The following is a 22,361-nucleotide window of genomic DNA, read 5'->3' as shown; positions in this document are numbered from 1 at the left end:
AGGTAAATAATAAACTTTTGAAACGAGAGAAATAGCTTGTTCTAGAACTTTCAAAATCTCAATCAAATATCTTTTAAACATTTCATTAGCTTTTGTGAGAAGTATTTTAGGAAATTTGATGAATCACAAATTTCTACCTCTCACAAGATTCTCCAGATTTTCCATTCTATAAGCAAGCAATATATTTTCTTTCATTAGAAATTCTTGTAAGGGTTTAACAGAAACAGAGTCAATTCCTTGTTTGTATGTATCAAGTTGTTGTGCCATTGTTAGCTGTTTCCAAAACCTGCACTCGACTCTCCAAATCAGAGTATTTTGTAACCAGATGGTTCAAATTGTGCAGTAATATTAGAACCTAGACTTACAATTGCTTCCCAGATCTGTCTGTGATTTCTAAGAGATTTGCGCAGTTCTTCTATTTTATATGCCCTAGCTCCTTGAGTTCGTGGGGACATCTGTCTGCAATTATAAGAGTTTGCCTGGTTATAGTCCAGTCCTAGGCAATGGTAGCATAGTTCATGACAATCTGTAATGGACATTACCTTGCCACAAATGCAGTTCTTAAATCCACTTACTGTTTATTGCCAGATATCTTGAGGAGGCAAGTAAAAACTCTTTTTTTAGTAGCACTGAAAAGTGCTGTTGGGGATGCTGCTGGGGCAGCAAGTCAACTGAGAAAAAAAAATAAAGTAGATTTTGAAGAAAAAACAAAGACTGAAGAGGAAAAATATGGAGAGACTGAATATACATCTCAGCTGTGCTTGGACAATAAAAGATTAATGAGGCTCATGAGGCAATGCCCATGTAGGAATTCCCACACATACTCAGTAGAGCTAAAAGTTCTACTAGCTAGGAGAACTGAGTTTGTTTGATGCTACCAGATTACATCCCCCACATGTCATGGCTAATTCAGCTCTGCTAGTCTACGGAAAAAACTATTTAAAAAATCATCTGAAAGCATTGTATCAATAATTTTAGAAAATGGATACAAGATCTTATTCAGATGATCTTTAACACCTCATAGATTACACAAAATATACCTACAGGTATTCTGACAAATACAGAATAAAAAGATCATAAAGTACAAATAGAAATGTGAAGACAAAAACTGAACTGTAAATCGCAACAAGCCAGATGTTGTATGCAGTGCAACATTACTGTTGCACTGGAGGTGGACCCTTGGCCTGGAGCAGGATTGGCGTTACCCTCTGGGTGGCCCCAGAGGGCACCTGCTGCCAGGAGGTGGAGCACATGGGGAGACAGAGGCAAGCTGGGTTTTCGCCAATAACAGTCCGGTCTCCCTGCGGGTTGAGCCCTTGGGTTCCTGGACCGCCTGGACTTAGGTGGGCCTCTGGGGGTCTCCCTGAGAGATGACGTAGGGATGTGCCCGGAGTCAGTAGAAATGCTCGGTGACGTGGACGAGGCCAGAGAGTGTCCGAATGGAGAGCCAAGGTCAGAACAAGAGAATCAGTCCAAGGGATGGTCAGTCAAGGTCAAGGTCAGGTCAAAGAAGTCAAGTGGAGCATGGTCGGGTCCAAAGGTCAAATCCAGGGAGACAGGCAGAGCGTGGTCAGGTCCGAAGCCAAAGGTCAATATCCGGAATAGCAAGCCAAGAGATGCTGGGAAGCACAGACAAGGAACACTGGAGAAACACAGGGCTGGAACGACTACTGGAACAGGAACAGGAACAGGCACGGAAGCACAGGGACAGGCTCGGGAACGCTGGAAGAGACTCAAGAATGCAGGAAGACAACTAGCACACACAAGTGTAGACCCGATGCAGAGGCAAAGAAACTAAAACTGAGCCTGGCCTTTATACCGGGCTCAGGTGACGTCATCGGGGGATGCCCTGGCCGAGGTTCCCGCCCTGGGCCCTTTAAACATTGGAGCTCCGGCTGTGCGCACACCTAGGGGCGGGGTCGAGGACACCGAGGACGTCGAGCCCCTGCAGGAGGTCCACTGAGAGACCCGAGCAGCAGAGGAAGCCGGAGGCACCTGGGATAGGCACCTGGGACACCGGGGACTGGCAGCTGCGGCAAGGGAGGATGGGCTGGGACCTGCAGAGGGGAGCCTGAGGTGAGCAGACCCGGTCGGGGCACTAGCACGGCCGGGACGCACAACAGTACCCCCCTTCTAGGCCTCCCCCTTACTGGTCGAGGCTTCTCTGGATGCTGGAGATGGAACGCTCGAAGAAGGTTCTTGTCAAGGATGTGGTGAGAAGGCTCCCACAAGTTCTCCTCTGGGCCAAATCCCTCCCATGCCAGGAGGTACTCCCAGTGCCCTCTTCGGCGGCGAACATCCAGGACCCCCTAGACTTGGAGGGTAGCCTCTGGTTCCGTGGAGAGCTGAGTAGATTGTGGTGGTCTTCGTGAGAGCCAGGATAGAACCAATGGCTTGAGTAGAGATACATGAAATGTATTGTGAATCCCGAGGCTTGCAGGCAGCTTTAGCTGATAAGTTACTGTTCCCACTCGCCGTAGAATGGGGAATGGCCCCACGTACTTCAGAGCCAGTCATTGGGATGGCAGCCAGAGGCGGATATGCCGTGTGCTGAGTCACACTTTTTCACCGGGTTGGAATGTAGCGGAACACCGATGAGCATCGGTCGTCCACTTCGCTCGGTCTGCAGCCTGGCCCAACCTCTGGGTGTCTTGTCACCACTGCTGCCGGATGGAGTGGGCAGTGGCCTGTGCTGCTGGCGAGGGTACAGTGAACGGAACTGGGAGGGGTTGAAGCTTGTTGGCTGTATATCACTTGGAATGGTGAACGTCCAGTAGCTTCAGACAGATAAGTGTTATGGGCAAATTCAGCCCACAGGAGAATGTCTGCCCAGTCATTTTGCTGGTCGTTTACGTACGCCCTAAGAAAGGTTTTGAGCGACCAATTGGTCCTTTCTGCCTGGCCGTTTGCTTGGTGGTGAAAAGCCGATGTCAAATTAAGTGTTATATCAAACATCCGGCACGGGATCACCAATACTTAGCGCCAAACTGTGGGCCGTGGTCTGAAACAATTTCCTTAGTCAGGCCATGCAGGTGGAATATGTGGTGCAGAAAAAGCCGGGCTAGTTCAGGAGCTGAAGGTAGACCCGGTAGCGGGGCAAAATGGGCCATTTTGGAGAATCTGTCGATGATGACCCATATCATGGTGTTCCCTTTGGAAGGGGGTAGGTCCACGATGAAATCTGTGGCCAAATGGGTCCAGGGTTCCATGGGTGCCGGGAGAGGCTGGAGCAGGCCCCATGGACGTCCAGTGGGAGCATTTTGCTGCGCACAAGTTGGACAGGAGTCCACGAAGTCTCTGGAGTCTTTGACCATATTAGGCCACCAATAGTACCTTTGGAGCATCTCCAGGGTTCGGGCCCGGCCAGGATGACCTGCAAGTCGCGAATCATGAGCCCAGTGGAGTACTCTGCTGGCAGGGCTGTGGCAGAGCCCATCCCATTGTCACCGGTGGTGCTGCGGTGGACCCCTTCCAATGTGGCCTAAAAAGAGGGGGCGGTCACAAGAGTGTGCGTAGACAGCGGGGAACCACCATCTTGCTGGGGGGTACGGTGGTGATGGCCGCGAGGCAGATGCAGGCTGGATCAATGATATGGGCCGGACTGTCTGGGGAATCTTCGGGATCTATGGATCTCAAGAGAGCATCTGCGCGAAGCTTCTTCGAAGTTGGTCGGTAGCGCAACTCAAAATTGAACCCTGAGAAGAAGAGTGCCCAATGGGCCTGCTGAGCATTCAGGAGCTGGTCTTCCTTGAGGTGTGCGAGGTTCTTGTGGTCCGTGTAGATGGTGAATTTTTGCTGGGCCCTCTCAAGCCAGGGGCGCCTCTCCTGGAGGGCCAGCTTCACGGCCAACAACTCACAATCCCCAATATTATAGTTGCGTTTGGTGGACGAGAACGTATGCGAGTAAAAGGAGCAGGGGATAAGAATTCCCTTTGTGGAATACTGGCTGAGAACCGCCCCGGCACCAATGGCTGACACGTCGACGTTTACCTCAAAGGGGCGGTTTGGGTCCGGGTGACAGAGACAGGGACCGGTTCTGAAGGCTTCTTTAAGGGCTTGGAAGGTAGCTCTGGCTTTGGAACTCCACTCTCAAAGGTTGCATCCCTTTCTAGTCATGGCGGTGAGTGGAGCAACCAGAGTCGAGTAATCAGCAATAAAATGCCTGTAGTAGTTTGTAAATCCTAGGAATCGCTGTAAGGCTTGGAGACCGATGCTAGTCGCGGATCCCTTGAAGCTTGTCCGGATCCATGGTAAATCCTTGGCGAGAGATTATGTAGCCCAGGAATAGAAGACTGGGCCGCTCGAATAAACATTTCTCCAGCTTGGCATAGAGATGATGTTCCCATAGCCGTTGGAGAATGGTGCGAACATGGGATCGGTGGGACTCTAGGGCCTTTGAAAAGATGAGAATATCATCCAGGTATACGACGACGAAGGAATAGAGTAGATCCCGGAAGATCTCTTTCATCATACGCTGGAAGATGGCCGGGGCATTGCACAGACCAAAGGGCACTACCACGTACTCGTAGTGCCCGTCCCTGGTGTTGAAGGCTGTTTTCCAGATGTCCTTTGGCTGGATACGGATGAGGTTATGAGCCCCTTGAAGGTTGAGTTTAGTGAAGATAATCGCCCCCTAGAGGCAATCAAACAATTCACTGATCAGAGGTAAGGGGTACCAGTCCTTCCGGGTATGGAGTTCAATCCTCGGTAGTCGATACAGGGTCTGAGGGACCCATCTTTCTTCATAATGAAGAAGAATCCTGCCCCGACTGATGAGGTGGACGAACGGATTATGCCCTTCGCCAGGTTCTCCTTAATGTAATCAGACATTGCCTGGGTCTTGTGCAGGGAAAGCGGGTAAGTTCTTCCCCTTGGAGGTGTAGTGCCCAGCAGGAGTTCTATGGGACAGTTTAACCTTCGTAGAGATGGCAGAAGGTCCACTTGCTGTTTCGAGAACACATCTTGAAAGTCAATGTAAAGCTCTAGGATCCCCGACACCGTTGAGGCCACGGACCCTGGAACAAGTGGTACCACCTCTTTTAGGCAGCGGTGATGGCACTGTGGGCCCCACTGCGTGAGTTGAAGGGACTCCCAGTCAAACTGGGGAGAATGTTGTTGGAGCCAGGGTAACCCGAGGATGATGGGGTGCATGGACCGCTAGAGAACTAACAATGGTAATTCTTCTTCTAGTAGGAAGTCCACTGAAAGGTGGACCGCGTCTGTGATCTGAGTGATGCGGTCCGGAAGGGGCTCCCCATAGATGGAAGCAATACGTAGGGGAATGTCGAGCGGATGAATAGGTATTTGTAGCTTGACCGCTAGTTCCTCCAGGATAAAATTTCCACCGGCCCCTGTGTCTACAAGGGTCATGATAACGAATGAGTGGGCCTTCTGAGTGATGGCTACTGGAAGGAGAAGCTGAGGACCAGGGGCAGAAGCATCCAAGCCCGGAACCCCTGCTGGGCTCAGACTTTGGAGTTTTCCCGGCTGCACTGGACAAGACTGGATGTGATGGCCAGCTCCTCCGCAATATAGGCAGAGTCCTGCTGCTCTCCTTCACAGGCATCCCTCTGGGGTGAGGCTTCCGCAATTAAGCTGCATGGGCTCCTCCATCAGGGGCTGCTCCGTGGCAGGTACCAGAGCGGCTTTAGGACTCGGGGAATGAGAAGGCGCTGTCGCAGCTCGGGAGGCTGGCCTCACTTCCTTTTAACGCTCTCGGAGGCAGTGTTCGATCTGACCGGCAAGCGATATGAGGTCCTCTAAGGTGGCAGGGATATCCCGAGCAGCCAGCTCGTCCTTTAGAGCTGGAGCGAGGTCCTTGAGGTACAGAGCCCAGAGGCAATCCTCTTGCCAGGCAAGCTCGGTGGCCAAAGTTCGAAACTCGATAGTATACTCAATCAAGGATCCCCGCCCCTGGCGCAGCTGGAGAAGGTTGTGGCTAGCCACGGCCTGACGACCGGGATCGTCGAAGGTGCACCGGAGGGCGTCGATAAAGCATGGGAGCTCTTGAAGGAGTGCGTCGGAATGCTCCCATAAGGGTGATGCCCACGCCAGAGCTCTCCCCTCCAACCGGGAGAGGACAAAGGTGACTTTAGTCATTTCATCTTGAAATAATCAAGGCTGTAAGGAAATTGCATGTAGTACTGATTGACGAAACTCCTGCAGAGATGAAGGTCCCCATTGTAGCGGGGAGGTGCAGGAAGGGCCAGGAGTGCCTTAGAAGGCGGAGAGGCCGATGCAGAGCTGATAGGCAGAGCCACAGGACTTTTCCATGGATGTGGCCAACGCCTTAATATAGAGTTGCTGCTCTTGATTACGGGTAGCCAGACCTGGAATGGCCTGCAAGGCAGATGACTCCACTGAGTCCAGGGCCTTGGCAACCTATTGCACTGGAGGTGGACCCTTGGCCTGGAGCAGGATTAGTGCTACCCTCTGGGTGGCCCCAGAGGGCGCCTGCTGCCAGGAGGCAGAGCACACGGGGAGGCAGAGGAGAGCTGGGGTTTCGCCAATAACAGTCCTGTCTCCCCGCGGGTTGAGCCCTTGGGTTCCCGGACTGCCTGGATTTAGGTGGGCCTCTGGGGGTCTCCCTGGGAGATGACGTAGGGATATGCCCAGAGTCAGTAGAAATGCTTGGTGATGTGGACGAGGCCAGAGAGTATCCGAATGGAGAGCCAAGGTCAGAACCAGAGAATCAGTCCAAGGGATGATCAGTTAAGGTCAAGGTCAGGTACGAGAAGTCAAGTGGAGCATGGTCGGGTCCGAAGCCGAAGGTCAAATCCAAGGGGTCAGGTCCGAAGCCGAAGGTCAATATTCGGAGTAGCAAGCCAGGAGACGCTGGGAAGCACAGACAAGGAACACTGGAGAGACACAGGGCTGGAACGACTATTGGAACAGGAACAGGCACGGAAGCACAGGGACAGGCTCGGGAATGCTGGAACAGACTAAAAAACAAGAAGACACTCAGGAACGCAGGAAGGCAACTAGCACACACAAGTGTAGACCTGTTGCCGAGGCAAGGAAACTAAAACTGAGTCTGGCCTTTATACCGAGCTCAGGTGATGTCATCGGGGGATGCCCTTGCCGAGATTCCTACCCTGGGCCCTTTAAAGGGTGGAGTGCGGCCGCGCGCGCACCTAGGGGCGGGGTTGAGGACACCGAGGATGTCGAGCCCCTGTGGGAGCTCCGCTGACAGGCCCGAGCGACAGAGGAAGCCGGAGGCACCCGAGATAGGTGCTGGGGACTTGCGGCTGCGGCAAGGGAGGATGGGCCAGGACCTGCAGAGGGGAGCCCGAGGTGAGCAGACCCGATCGTGGCACTAGCGCAGCCGGGGCATGCAACAATTATCATTTCTCATAGAACATACAACAATAAAATCAAGAAATATAAATCATGAATCATAATAGTAAAGCCATATTAATAAAAAGAATAAACATTTCAAAACATCTGATGAATAGAACATCCAATAATTATAAAATCTTATTCATTTCCTACAATGGCAATAAAATATTTCAAAACAGCAGAAAAATCAAATTAAAACTAATATGGATTAAAAAATCTCCTGCTCTCCATACCAGGGAACATTTGATTTCCAGTCACCCTGAAATTGTCGTGAATTGAGGGAGGGTGGCTGCACAAACTTTATCCTCTCACACACACACACACACACACACACACTTAACACATGTTCATTCTCTCACACACTCTATCATACATACACCCATGCTCTCACAGACAGGCTCTCTCTCTCCCTCACACGCACACACCCAGGCTCTCATGCTCTCTCACATACAGACACTTATTCATTTTCATCTTCTCATATACTCCCTCTCTCTAACATACACATGTTCTCTTTCCCTCACAGACGCATACATATACACAGACACACTCACATATAGGCTCTTTTTCCCTCACACACAGACTCTTACACATGCACACAGGCACTCTCACACAGGCATACATGTGTGTGTGTGTGAGTGTACACATGTAAGAGCTTAGGTGTGATACATAGGCTCTCTTACACCCCCCACACACAGGTTCTTAAATTCACACAATCTTTCATTCTCTCTTACACGCACATTCTTGTGACCTCCCCCTCTCTTTAGGCCACACTGGAAGGGGTCCATCGCAGCACCACCAACGACAATGGGATGGGCTCTGCCACAGTCCTGCCAGCCTTCTCTCTTTGGGTTGTGGCAGGATGGGGTCAATTGCAGCCCCTCTGGGCCTTTCTCTTTGGGCTGTAGCACTCCCTCAGTTACAGCAACCTGTTCACTCCCCAGAAGCCGGCTTTGATCATAATCTATCAGAACTATTATGTCATCTTAATTATCATGGCACATTTGGCAAACCTAATTAAAATGAGCTAATTCTATCACATACTACAGGGATGGAAAAAAGATAAGTCCTTCAACTCTGAAGAGACCACTTTCTTTAAGCAAAAGATGCTTTTAGAGAAATAGTACTGTTTTTTATGCAAACTAGACCCTAATAATGGTGTGGGAAACCCATCTGGGGGAAGGGAAGTGGTTCAGAGGCAGTGGTACTGATGGCTCTGACTCTGCTCCCTTTGTCACTCAGGCACTGAGCAGCAGTACGTGATCACTGTAGTTTTACAGTGTGAGTGCTACTGCAAGGGTGGCACATCAGAACCATTTAAACGGACCTCACATGCCAGATTTAAAAAAGCTAACTGAGACAGAGAGCGAGAGCACCAGAGTAGATTCAGGCTGACCAGAGCCCTCATCTTCCAGCTCTGTGATCAGGTTTATGGACACCTGGCCTCACCTATCTTCCACCCTCATAGTTTGTCTGTTGAAGTGAATATGTTTTCTATATGTTATCTGGCTGCTGACTCCTTCCAGAGATTGGTAGAAGCCAACTGGCATCAGTCAGTCTTCGAGCTGTAAATGTGTCCCCTTCTTTTTAGAGGCCACACACTGTGCGAGAGAGAGAGGATGGGGGTGTGAAAAGACTTCTATGAAATAGTTAATTTCCCTGTTATGATGGGGGCCATCAGTTTGCACTCTTGTTCCTCCCCATCTACAGGAATGATAAACCTTATTGCATTTTGAATGTACAGATAGTGTAATACATGCTGGAGATCAGGAGGAAACTTAAAACCCTATGTAAAGGGAATTTATTTTGTGATTACTAAAATATGCCAGGCATTTTCCCAACCCAGGCTCCGATTATCTTTATTCATCCACAGTGCAAAATCCATATTTTTGCTAGAGATTTTTCGAAGCCCCGAGCAGGTTGAACCAACCCACCTGTGCCACCTCACTTTGCCAGTTTACTGGATTCTTCTTCCTGTGATCTGCGCCAGCGATCTGCCAGACCCCTCCCACCAGGAGATACTTGTATTACAGGCAAAGCTTTGGGTCACATTTCAGCCCACCTCTAGGTAAGACCTACCCACTGAGGGGTAGTTACTTAAGGCAGGCCCAGCACACGTTGAGCATCACTGCTTTACAGGATGAGGATATCCCCAAACTACTCTGTTAATTACAGTCATAAATAAAATTATAAATAACATAACTTGAAAAAGTCATTAGAATGCAATTGAAGTTTAAACGGATTCAAAATGAAAACTTAATTAATACAACTGCTTCTGCAATTAGTATCATTCTTTTTCTTTTTTTTTAATTGGAAGCGCAGAAAAGATGCTTGAGTTGGAATGGATCAGAAAACAGGCTGGCTATACTTACTACAGTGACAAGTACTCAGAATCTGAAGTAACTCCTTGGGTGACAGCACACATGGAAAAGAGAAAGGAAGGCGTCGTGGAGAGAGATGGACAGAAACAAAGACAATGACACATAATGAAACACAATGAGAATGTCAACCAGAATAAAATCATCCTCTAGGGTTTAAAATACACTTTGGGTCGGGGTGTAGTGGTAGTGTAATGGTCTTATATTTCTATAAAGAGCAATAGTAAGTGCCAAGTGAAAACCTGTGACACAGGGGACCTCTTATTTCACCTACAGGGGTCACGCTGCTCACTGCTCTCAAAGCTGGATTTATAGAGGATCTCCTATGCAGTCTGGTTTACACCCAGGCCACTTTTGTCGGATGACAGCCTTTTACTGTCAGTTACAGCGGGGCACACTTGAGCACTTTTCTCAAAGTCACACAGAGGCAGAGCTGAGATTTCAAATGACTCTTTCTCCCAAACTCTAAGCACCAGACACTTCTTGGCAGAAGAAAGGAGAGAAATCCAATCCAGAGGCGCGCCATGGCAGACAGCAGGCACTCTGTATCACACATTTCATATCAGACTTCAGTTTTAGAGGTTCTATTTGCTGATTTTAACAGATAGCCCCCTTCTCTCTTTCCTGCTCCTCTTCCAAAAGCTGGAAAGCACCACGAGAGAGCAGCAAAACCGCCTCCCGCCCCCTCCCCCCCCCCAAAAAGACATTTCCACTATGCTGAGCTATCTGCACTGAGCTCCACCTGAGAAAACACTTTAAGACCCGTTGCTAGCAGAGCTTGGCACAGGAATGAGAAAAGTGCTGGGAATCCTGCTGGCAGCTTTATTCTGCTTTTAAGGGTAACTTTTCAAAGGCTTAGAATCTGTGCAGTAAAACCGGGAGTTACACAGGCAGATTAGCTGAATCCGCGCACATGGATTTCCAGCATATAAAAGTAGCCGGCCACCTTCACAAGAAGCAGACCCTTGGCCACACTGAAAACAGACAGTGCAGTTTCACAGGCACGGTTCGAAAACTAAGCAGGTACATTTCATTTATAAAAATGTGAATGTGCACGTTACGCCGTCATCGGAAACGGCTTAAAGTACAAGCTAACTTTTCATCTGCATACCCACCCAATCTTCAAATAAAAACTGGTTGGTTTGTGCGGGCTGAAATGTATGCAGGTCCTTTCTGTGCCTTACCCCACCCCTTGGAGCCTGCTCCGTTCCAGGTTCCCAGCACAAACCGTTCCTGGCAGCCTTTCAAAATGTGTTGTGTCCACGGCTGCTCTGAGTGCGTAGACCCGACTACTTCCAAAGCACAAATCTCACATGGCAGGAATGGATATAGATGTGCAAAATGCAGTTGCATATTTTGAGGGTAGGGTGGAGGATAAGAAGGGGCTTGAGCAAGCAGCTGGCTGCCATGTTCTAACATGGTCTGAGCTCCAATTTAAATTGTAAAATGAGCAGTAAATTGGTGCAGTAATCAAGTCAAATCAAGTCTTACAAAGACTGCCAAAAACAAGTCCACATTACAATACCAGAATGATTTTATGAATTCATACTCCTTGCCCCCCCCCCCCAGCTTGACTGCCAAATACTGAAATCATCTTAATACTTCAAGTATTTCACAAATAGGCATGTAATCTGCAAATTAACTATTGCAATGTAATTAAGCAAGAGGTTATTAATAAAGCACTAATATTCCAGCCTTTTGTCAAACAGCAAGTTAAGGAGATCAGCTGCTTAATAATTAACTAACTGCTCCAAAGAAATTCTTCTAATAAGCATTTAATTAGTGCCTGGGACATTAGCTACCACCAGTGGTAATGCTCCAACTAAAAAAGATGCTGAGTCGGATCCAGTGGTAGCCTCCATCTTCCATTTTTTTCTGAATGGGGAAAAGTTGAAAAAGATTCTTGGCATGACCTGGCATAAAATCACCAGTGGCTATCACATACTTGAAAACTTTTGAGTTGTGGTAACCCTCAGATTTGGTTTGGATTAGTAGCAAGTTAGGAGGGGGGACATGCATATCAACTTTTTCTCTTCCATTCCCCCCTAGATTATCTCACCCTATCTTCCTTCCCCTCCAAGCTTTATCGCCAAGTCCAACCCCAGCACTCTCCACCTTCCCCCACGACTGAACTTCAGCACCGTCCCTACTTCTATGACCTCAGCATGCTCCTCCTCCCTAGGCACGGGTACATAGCCCTGTGAGAAATCTCACTCTGTAGAGAACATCCCTCTGCTTTCTGCTTCATTTTCTCCCCTTCCAGACAACTTGCAGGGAACAGGAGAGAAGGAGATGAGACTGAGCCTGGAGCAGACAGTGATCCCTAATCCAGCCTCTCTCCTCCTGTCATGCAGGGAACAGAAGGGGAGGAAGTGAGGTTGGAGTGGACAAAGCAAAGAAGAGCTACTCTGCTCTCTAATTTAGCTCCTCTCCTCCTGTTGTTTATCCCCCACTCCTATGTAGCCTACAGTGAAAAGGAGGGAAAGGGCTGGCATCTGGAGTTTTCCCAGATGTCTTCAGAGACCCTTGGTCAATCCTGGAGAGTTTCTAGGTATGGCTACTACATGCTAAAAGTGCATTAACATCATTATTATTATTTATTTGATTTAACTGACCACCATTCCATTTTTAACTATCATAGCAGTTAACGCTAAAAAGAAAACATAAAATATACATTTCTAAAAACATACCCGTAGCAGAGATCTAAAGAACCAGTGTTAGTTTATCTGCAGTGATTAGCTTGTTAGATAACAAGAAGCTGTGTGCTAGAGACTCTTATACTTTACCCAGGTCTCTAGCGAAAGGAGGTGTCTCAGCTAGGAGTCTGACATGGGCTGGCTGTTTGTGATTGACTGCTGCCTGCAAGCTACACAACTGGATTTTTCCATTCTTTGCAGAATTTGCAGTGATTAAGCTCAAGAAGAACCAAAATGAACTTAGCTGTCAGTGAAATTTGAAGAGAGTTTTAGCTTGTCTTTGATTTATAGGATGCATGCTGCCAATTTTTCCTTTTGGAATCTTGATCCGTTTCAGTTCTGTACTGTTAATGCTTTCAGCTTTCCCCATAGATGAAAATCATTCATACCATTTCATTATCTTTGTGGAAAGGGGAAAATTTCTGTCTGTAGAGCACTCTACGTCCTTCCTAGGCCTGGAAGGGTCAAGAAAAGATCCTGTCCCTTGATGACCTTGTCTTGTACTGGTCTTTGTCCTAGGTCAAAGGACAAGGCTGCCAGGACAGAATGTGAGGGAGGGGACACAACTTTATTTTTGAAATATATCTAAACAATACTTGAAAATGTTGAAGTGTTTTGGTCTGATTTGCTTTCGGAGTGCATAAGGAGTAAATGCACTTTGGAGGTTTGTGTAAATGAGTTTTGTTTTCTGCCAATAAAAATATTTAAACTAAATATATCTAAACTTTACATTGCAAGTAAAATAAGTAAAGTCGCATACAGAACTACTGGAGGATCTGCCTGCGATAACTTGGATTCTCAGATTTTAAGATCAATTAATTTTTCTAGAAATGTATTTGGTGAAATGAGTAAAAATGCATTTTTCTAATTCCTCTCAGTATATTGTAGACATGTATTTAATATTCTTAATAGAAGGCATTCCCCCTGCTATTCTGCAGTCTAAAACAAGAAAGAACAGGTTCTGAATGCGCTGCACCATGACCTTCCTTAGGGGAAAGAAGAGATGATAGTCTTCAGCTCACTGTACCTTCTGAGGACTTTGATGGAGATACCACGGGAGACTTTGTGGGACATTTCAGTGGAGAAGTGGGAGGTGTCACAAGAGAAGGCTGGGAGTCCTCTTCAGTAGTTTCTTTTTCATCTGGAGAGAAACACAGAAAATGTTGCTGAAACTCAATTAATATCCTCAGTTTAATTCCACTTGTAACCACCTGCTTTAATTCTTCTTGGTCATAGCTTTGTTCTGTTAGCTCAAAGCCTCTTATGTGTATTTCTCGTGTGGTCTTGTCTGTTGGTCTTAACTAGATTGCAAGCTCCAAGGAGCAGAGACTGTCCACTATGTGTCTGTGCAGTGCTGTGTACATCTGACATACACTATACAAGGCATGATAATAATAATACTAAGTGTTGGCAGGTAAGGACCACTTGGTCTGCCCTATCTGCATTCTAGTACCTGTCTAGTGCATCAGCACAAATCTGACTTGACCTCTGGCTTCTTCTCTGCCCTGCCAACAGTAACGGGCCCTATGAGATACTCTATTATGAAATAATTTAACAAGTGGTTACCAGGAGTCTCCAGGAACTAATCTAGCACATCCGTTCCTGGCACTAAAGCCCCTTTGTGTCTTTCTTAAGTATAATAGATGGAGGAGCAAGAAACAGAAGAGGCTCAAGCTTTAATTCATGTCTAGAAGAGTTATTTCATTCAGATACTAAATAAAATCTAAACCTTTATAATGAGTGTGGTACCTTTAGCAAGGCAAGGCCCCTGCCTTCCAGGGTATCAGACTTTGGAGATGGATGCTGTAGGGTTGCCTATCACTAGTCGGCCAAACCCAGCACGTTTTTACCTTCCAGGCCAAGTTTTTTCCTCTCCACCTCTCTCTTGTATTCTTCCAGTTCTTGGTCCGTTAGCTGGCTGAATGGGTTTGGTGGCTCTGGTTCTGCTGGTACCTCCTCCTGTGGCTCCTCTTTCACCTCCGTGTCTATTTTGGAGGCCAGCTGGCCATCTGTGGACTAAGATAATCACACACACTGCCTTTATTATTGCCTAAAGCTCCGGCTAAGATCAATCAGTAACACAGATTAAAGCGGCAACATGGAGGTTATACTGTACTTTGCAGGCTACATTCAGCTCAGTTGTTGCATTCATATCCTCAGGTGGTAGCAAGCTCCAAGCCATGAGTGACAGTGTGAATCAGGCTTGATTTTATAATCTCCTTTATATACGTTTCTAGGGGATTTTTCCTGTTTTTATGGAAGTAAAAACACTCAAAGGAAAGACATCTAAAAGTCTATGACTGGCTAAAAAGGGTCCCTAAGTTTGGGGTTGATGAGCTACTTTTTTTAGCCTGTTTCCCTTCCAGTGTGTGCCACCGTCAGGGTTTCTGTGAACAGCTGAGTTTTGAATGTTTTATCTGGCACTGATATAAAGGTTTTGGGATAAATGAGTGAATGCCCTTTAAGAGATTTTCTGACAGGGTCTAGAGGTTGCAAAGGAAGTGATGGACTAAGTCGGGGAGTGTGAGGACCGATGATGCAATTGCCCAGGGATCAAGCCTAGAGGGGACCCATACATGACTGAATTAAGGGTAAAGGTAAACAACATTTCTATAAGTGACATCATAAGAGTAGAGTGTGAGGGGGAATCCATGGCTGGAGTCCCACCTGCAGCCCAAGACACTCTTAGTTCCTGTGCAAAGATGCATCAAAATCAACATGCATGCATCTATATAAAATTGAGTGTACATGTACTCGCGTATAGCCAGTTTTATAACATACGTGCATGTATGCGCGTATGTTATAAAATGGCCGTGTCCATTGGCATGAGCCGGCATACGTGCGCACGTGTGTGCACGTGCGCGGGTCTTAAAATTCACCTCTACGTGTTTCCTTTTGCAAATCAGCAAAGTGCAAAGTACCTACCACCAAAACTGTCCATGTACTTTGCCCCTGCAGCCAAGAGAGGGCTAAAATATTGCATGTACATTTGAAAATGCTGCATATGATTGCTGTTTTTCTTCCCCTGATCTAAGGAAGCTGTCAGGAACCCGGCTAAAGTGCACGTACTGTGAAAGCCCATGTATACTTTTAGTGGGATAGAGGAAGGCACTCTCATCAGACATTGAGAAGAGGAGTCCATACCATGATAATGTCTCGGCTGGATTACTGCAACACATTGTACAGCAGCCTGACAACAAAAACCCTTCATAGACTTCAGCTAATCCAGAATGCCATGGCACTCCTACTAGAAAGCTGCCAATGGTGTGAACACATTATTCCCAAATGGCTCCTAGTGCAACTTTATGCCTAACCTTCCTTTAACAGAAAAAGACACAGAATACTGGAATAATAAACTACACAAGCCAAACCTCTAAGGTCATCCCCAAGGAGCTTCCATAGCTATACCTTCAGCAAAGGAAATAAAGCGCTCAGACATTGGACCTTCTCAGGAATCGCCCTTTTGCCTATGGGATTCACTACTTGAAATGTTACACCAAAATGAAAACTACCTCCTTTTCAGGATGCAAGTGAAAACTCCCCTTTATAATCAAGCATTCAATGAAGCTGACTAACTACACTTTGCACTCTTATGCCACAAGCAGACACTACTTATTTTATCACTACCTATTCTATAATGTGCTTGTCCTATAGATCACATCTATTTATAGCAATACCTACCCTATAAATGTCTCTATTTATATTCAAGCTATGTTGATATAATCTGAAAATTTAGCAGTACCAACTTTATTTCCATTCAAAATGTGTTTTGCTTGTTTTTTGTTTGCTTGTAAGTAGGTTATAATTAAAGTGCTGGGCCCTTTAAAAATTGTATTCAATACATATTGAGAGATTACTACTGCCCCTGCAGAAGAAAATGAAATGCATCGTGTGTTGGGCAGGGGATTTACACATAATGGAAAGGACTCTTTAATCAAGATATATAATGCACCCAATATTAGTAATTTTATTTGCAAGTCTAAAAAAAAGTTCTAAAAAAATGATGTACTCTATTCGGTGGTGAGGCCAATGATTAAAAACATTGAGTGAAAGTGGGAACGTTTCGGTGTTTACACTTGTTGGTGAAACGCAGCACCTTGGCAAGCGAGGTTTGATTCACTCTATTTTATGAAGGTCTCAGATTATATTCTTCCATGGACTGAATTCATGCCCATCTAGTTTTTTTTGCTTTTTAATCAGTCTATTTAGCTGTGCTAATGCTGGTTCTAATACCTTGTACAGCAAGTACGATGGTTGTACCAATAGATTGTATCCTCATGCTTAATAATATTGTACACTGCTTTGGGTGAAAGTTTACATTCAAAAAGGCAGTTAATAAATCCTAATTAAAAAAATAAATAAAATAAGCCATTTTTCCGTGGTAAATTGCTATTTACCAGGGTAAAATTGTCCTCCACATTTTGATATGGGTGATCTAAATTGCATTATATTTGCACATGCCTTGGCCTATAGTTAATAATAACTGATTGGCATCAGATGCTCAAGGACAGGAGCTACCCGTCACTGTTTCACCAGATGAAAGACCAGTTTCACAACTGGTCTTCCCAATGTGGAGGAGACCCAGGTTATTGCTTTGTATCAAACTAATCTTTACTGCACTGGCTGTGCGGCTTTTGTTCTAGCATAATACAGTGCTAATCTACCGGGCTTCGGCTCTTCTCAGTTATCACGCTGGCCAACAGCTGGGACTGGGGTCCTGCGGACTTCACATCCTGACGGTTCTGCTCTCGAATCTGTTGGAGACAAGGGTGAGACAGAAGAAGGCCTGGTGATATACTGGATATTAGAGCTAAGCTAGAACAGAGATACTGCTTGGGATGGTTGACTCTGCCTTTGTGGAGGACATGGATCCTGGCAAATGCCAAAAAAAGATGAAGAAGACCAAGGGGCATGGAGAAAAAGAAAAGACAAAGGAAAGAAAGTGTATGGCCTCCTATACCTTGTTCCTTGTTTCCAGAACTTCCCGTGGGTCAGTAAAGAGAGGCACAAATTGGTTGGGATTTTCAATTCTGATTGGAGTTCCACTGCTGGGTTTCACCACCTCATCTGCCTTCATCCACTAGGACAGACAGACAAACACAAGGTACTTTGGAAGAGAATCACTGTACTGGAAAGCTCTTAGTAAAATATGAAGCTATTGCTTTTATTTATGTGCTCTCATGCACTTTTTTTAAATTAATTATTCCATAAAATTGTACAAAGTATTAAGCTGAAAAGAAATCACTCAAGACACAACAATAAATCAAATAAGAAAGATAACAATGGGCACAACTTGAGTAAATTAATCCACCATCAAGGGGGAAAAGATAATGACTATGATCTCATGCACTTAAATGGAGCTCTTCTGCCTCCTTTTTAGCAGCTGATTTTATCAGTTGCTTTGAAGACTGAAGAATTCCTATGGGGCATGGACAGACCTTATAAATTCTGTGTACAGCTGAACCCATTAATGCTGCACTAACAGCCTGGTCAGCAGGAGGCACTCAAATATTGTGCAGCTATTTTCTCTGTACCTGAAGATTTAGCAAAAATCATGCTGGACTCTCCGGTGCCTTAAGCGGATTTGTAGGAGCTGGAAGTACTGGCCTGGAAGCTCCAGTCAAACAGAACTCTTGAGACAAACCCAATGGCAATCCAGGCAAAGTACAAGAGCCATGGAAGATATTGAGGCTGGTCCTGAACTTAGCCTCCACAAACTTCCCAGCTGCCAAGAATCCTGGGCAGCCCACCAAAATTCAATAACTAAAGATATGAGTCAGAGGAGTACTTAAGAGCAAAGACAGATTAATGTATTGACTAGGAAATAAATCTCTTATTGCTAGCTGATCTAAATGCATCTGCTTGGCTGCAAATCATTAGAAGCCAAGAGTAAAATAAGAAAAACCCAACTTGTATGAGGTAGTCTTGCCTATGGGATCTTGCGCTCAATGAGGCCTCCCTCCCTACCGTAGTTTTAGTTCGGGGGCTCCCCACCACATGCTGCGCCTCCTTGGAGACGTTGACCCTCAGATAAGTGTTGGGTGTGTTCAACCAGCGTGTCTTCTCCTTCTGCTGCTTCTGTGCATGCTGTCGGAGGGAGGACTGAGGCACCACTTCCTCCTCAAACATGAAAGCAGTGACGGTAGCAGGAATCTCCACCTCACTTTTGTGTTTGATCTTCTCCTGGACAAACGGGTAGCGATAGGTATAGCCAGTTCTGTAGCCCTGGTTGAGAAAAAAGTACCCAGAGGTGACTTTTAGTGGAAGAGAAACTTAGACTCTCTTTTTTAAGATTGGCTTCTCAATTTTGTTGCCTTTACATCCATAGAAAACAGAAATTCTTTCAAATGACATTTTTCACAGTATTGGTACAAAAAATCAAATAACACAAATTGTGGACAAATGGAAGACATCCCTACTCAAAACAATTCCTTTCACTTACCAAGTTGTCTAGCATCCTCATTAGGGCCTCAAATTCATGCTCCCCAAGCCGGCTCTTCTGCATTGGCCCAAACGTGCTCCCTGCCCATCGGACTGAGCCCATCTCATAGGGTCTGAACTTTTCTCGATTCAGCAGAATCAAGTTGTCCACTTCTCCAGCACTGGATAAAGCTGAAACCTGACGCAAAGGACAAAACACTTCCAAGAATTTTAATAGAAACCAACAGAGCCTATTTTCTTGGACACTTGAATGCATATTGTTGCGTTCGTCGGTCTCAGACGGCTTCGACCTTTGTGCCTCACCTTTTTCTCTGCTCTCCCCGCTAGCCTTGGGAAGATGGCTACCGCCGCGTCTGCAAGCCGCATCCTCTGGCGTCCCCGGAACGGCTATGGCAAAGCCTCACGCCATGTTTCTCCTAAGGGCCTCCTAGGGTGCGCATGCGCACGCCACCCACGTCTTTATCCACGTCATGGCGGGAACCTCGGGGGCATCCCCCTCGAGTGACATCACGCCACCCGGGTATTTAGCTTGCGCTTGTTTGCTAGCTCATTGAGTTAGCAAGGATTGGACTTGTCCAGTCTAAGCTACTCTGCCGCTTCTGTGCTGCCGCTGGAAGCTCTCTCTGCCCTTCGGGGTATTCTCTAACCTGGGTACCCGCTCCTCGGGGGCCCTTTACTTTCTTTTAGGTGCCTTACTGGAATCAGGTACTCGCTCCTCGAGGGCCTGCTCTCCCTGCCTCGGCACCTGTAACCATCTACTTCTGCCTGGTGGAATCGCCAACCTTACAGCTACAATCTAGTGAGTAATCTATTTCTCAGCCTGTCTCATCTACAGCTCTGCCGTGCTGGGAACCTACACCTGAATCTCCCTATACCATCTTGGTGAGAAGGGTCCCCTCTGCCGAGGGTCCCTGGACTGCTACCTCTGGATCACCTCACTACTGCCACCTCTGGTGGTATACATCAGCTGTACAATAAAAGACAAAACTCTGTGTTTGTGCATCTCGAGTCTAGCCCAGTACTGTAGCTCCCCAAGGGGCTCCTCCGCATGAGCGTGGTCATCCCCCACAGTACCCAAGAATCCACTCAAACACCTCAAAACCATAACACATATTTGTGGATAGAAAAACATTAAGCATGAAGGGATCCTTTTGGGTATGTCTGAAAATTTAGTATGGAGAGGACACCAAGCATAAAAGGTATCGAGGGGGGGGGGGGTAGAAGTGGGAGATAGGAGATAGGCACTTACAGATATGGCAATCTCATAGGTTTTCTTCCCTTCTACTTATTCTGAGTTATAGTTTATGTATCAGCTTTTTCATTACTAATACAGAAAATTCATTGGGTCCACCTTTATACATTTCACAGGTACTGGTTTTAGTGTGAACAAATATTTTATTACAAACAGGGACAATATATGTTTCATACAAACAAACATATAGGTTCTCAATACACAATTTTGCCACTCAGACCTATAACTGTATGTTTGGGTGCATAAGGAGAGGTCTCATCAGTAGGAAGAGGGACTTAATATTATCCTTTGTACAGGTCAATGGTGTGACCCCACTTCAAGGACTGTGTTTATTCTAGAGGCCTTTGATAGGGAACTAAGAAGAGGAATGGAGTTCAGAGAACAGCTACCAATATAAACCCTACAAAGAAAAGCTTAAGGAACTCAAAATGTACCCTCTAGAACTGTGTTTCTCAAGCTGATCTTGGTGCACCCCAGAGCCATTCTGGGTTTTAGGATATCCACAGTAAATAAGTATGTATCCCATAGACTTGCTTATAATAGAGGCAATGCATGCAAATATATCTTCTGTTTATTCATTGTGAAGATCCTGAAAACCAGATTGGCTAGGGGGTATTCCAAGACCAGCATGAGAAACACTGCTTTAGAAGAAAGAGGGAAAAGAATGGATAAGATAAAAGTATTAACATATCTGAAAAACTTCAAGATGGCCCAAAATGGTAGCATTTGCCACCAAGAAAGAAGGACAAGGGATCATGATATGAAACTAGAAGGAGAGAGGCTCAGAGGAAATAATTCTTTACTGAGGGTGGTGGGTACCCAGAATAACTAACCAGCAGAGTTGACAGCAACCAAGGCTGACAAAACTAAAGCATGCTTGGGACAGACAGAGGAAGGGAAAAAAATAATCAGAGGTGATAGTGTCTGTGGTTACACAGTAGGCTGGGGAAAACTGGGCAAACTGGCTGGGCAAAGAGGTCTTTAGATTTGCTGACAATGCTGTTTTTCTATACCGATGTCATATGCATGAAATACAAATGTTACTTGTAAGCTCCTATTTTTAAAAATCTTTTTGCAGGTTAAGAAGATAACTTTCTAACAACTGCACGCAGCAGCATATACGCTTGTATGTGGCCATGCGTAATTTTTCCACAGTATTATATAATGTGCATGTATCACACATGCCCATATTATAGGATATGTGTATGTTTACCCCACGGTTAGGTAAACAAATCAAGAAAGTACTAAGAAAAAGACCCCTAACAGAATGCAATCCTAAAGGTAGCAAAAGGAAACAATAATAATGTTCAACAATACTTTTATTACAATTTTACAAAATTCAAGCATAAATTTATAGAGACATATTTGTTCATATTTATTAAACAATTAATCCCTGAAACATGCCCCAAGACACTTTTCAACCATATACAGTATGTATCATGTAATGATAAAATAAAAACAGTACTCAATCACATTAAAAAAAACTATCATAGATCAATCATATATCCATACCCCATGCATACATATACACACTAATTAAGATCACTAATTCTCACTGTATCTGTTGTGCTCAGGCGGAGTCGTGGACCCTTGGGCCGGCCTGGAGGTTGGTATAAGGGAGGCCGGTAGGCAGAGTTGGTGAGGAATAGCAGAAGACTTCACCCGCGCGGTGCGGTACCCCCCAGGAGGCGCCCGTAGGGACCGACCACGGGGACTTAGGCGTGAGGCGTTTGGGAGCAGCTGGCAAAAACTGGAACAAGAGCAACGGCAAACCGGCAGCTGGAGTTCAGAGTCTATGGTAGTCCATGAGCAGGGCTAGAGGCTGGATGGAGAATCGGGCCCAGGCTGGCAGCAGAGGCAGGTGAGCGTGCCAAGTCTAGAGGTCAAGGTCCCAGCAGGGCCAGAGCAAAGGCCGAGGGCCGGCATGAAGGACAGGAGCAGTCTGGGGTCGGGCCCCAGGGGTCAGCAGCAAGACCGGAGTCCAAGGTCAGTGGGCATACCGGGGTCGAGGTAGGCAGCAACCAGGAACGTCAGGAACAAGCTGGAGTCAAGGCCAAGAGTCAGCAGCAGAACTGGAGACCAAGTCAGTGGGCAAACCGAAGTCGAGGCTGGTAGCAAGCGGGAGCGTCAGGAACAAGCTGCAGTCAAAACCAAGGATCAACAGCGAGACTGGAGTACAAGCAGCAACTCAAGGCACAGAGGAACTGTGTGAACCTCGTTGCAAGGCAAAGTGAGGAAGTCTGGCATCTGCTTATATAC

General features: G+C 46.2%; 1 protein-coding gene across 1 annotated transcript in view; it reads right to left on the bottom strand.

The window, feature by feature from the left end:
- The window catches only part of ADD2 (adducin 2), a 174,247-nt gene that overhangs the window by 41,176 nt on the left and 110,710 nt on the right, over positions 1–22,361 (bottom strand). The window contains 6 exon segments of the mRNA XM_029603984.1: positions 13,437–13,550; positions 14,260–14,425; positions 17,074–17,163; positions 17,370–17,489; positions 18,377–18,634; positions 18,852–19,028. Of these exon segments, the coding sequence (XP_029459844.1) occupies positions 13,437–13,550; positions 14,260–14,425; positions 17,074–17,163; positions 17,370–17,489; positions 18,377–18,634; positions 18,852–19,028 (925 nt within the window).

The sequence above is a fragment of the Rhinatrema bivittatum genome, chromosome 5 (genome assembly GCF_901001135.1).
Source record: "Rhinatrema bivittatum chromosome 5, aRhiBiv1.1, whole genome shotgun sequence".
Taxonomy (NCBI): Eukaryota; Metazoa; Chordata; class Amphibia; order Gymnophiona; family Rhinatrematidae; genus Rhinatrema; species Rhinatrema bivittatum.
Note: the sequence above shows the minus strand (reverse complement) of the source record. Positions and strands in the feature narration are given on the sequence as shown.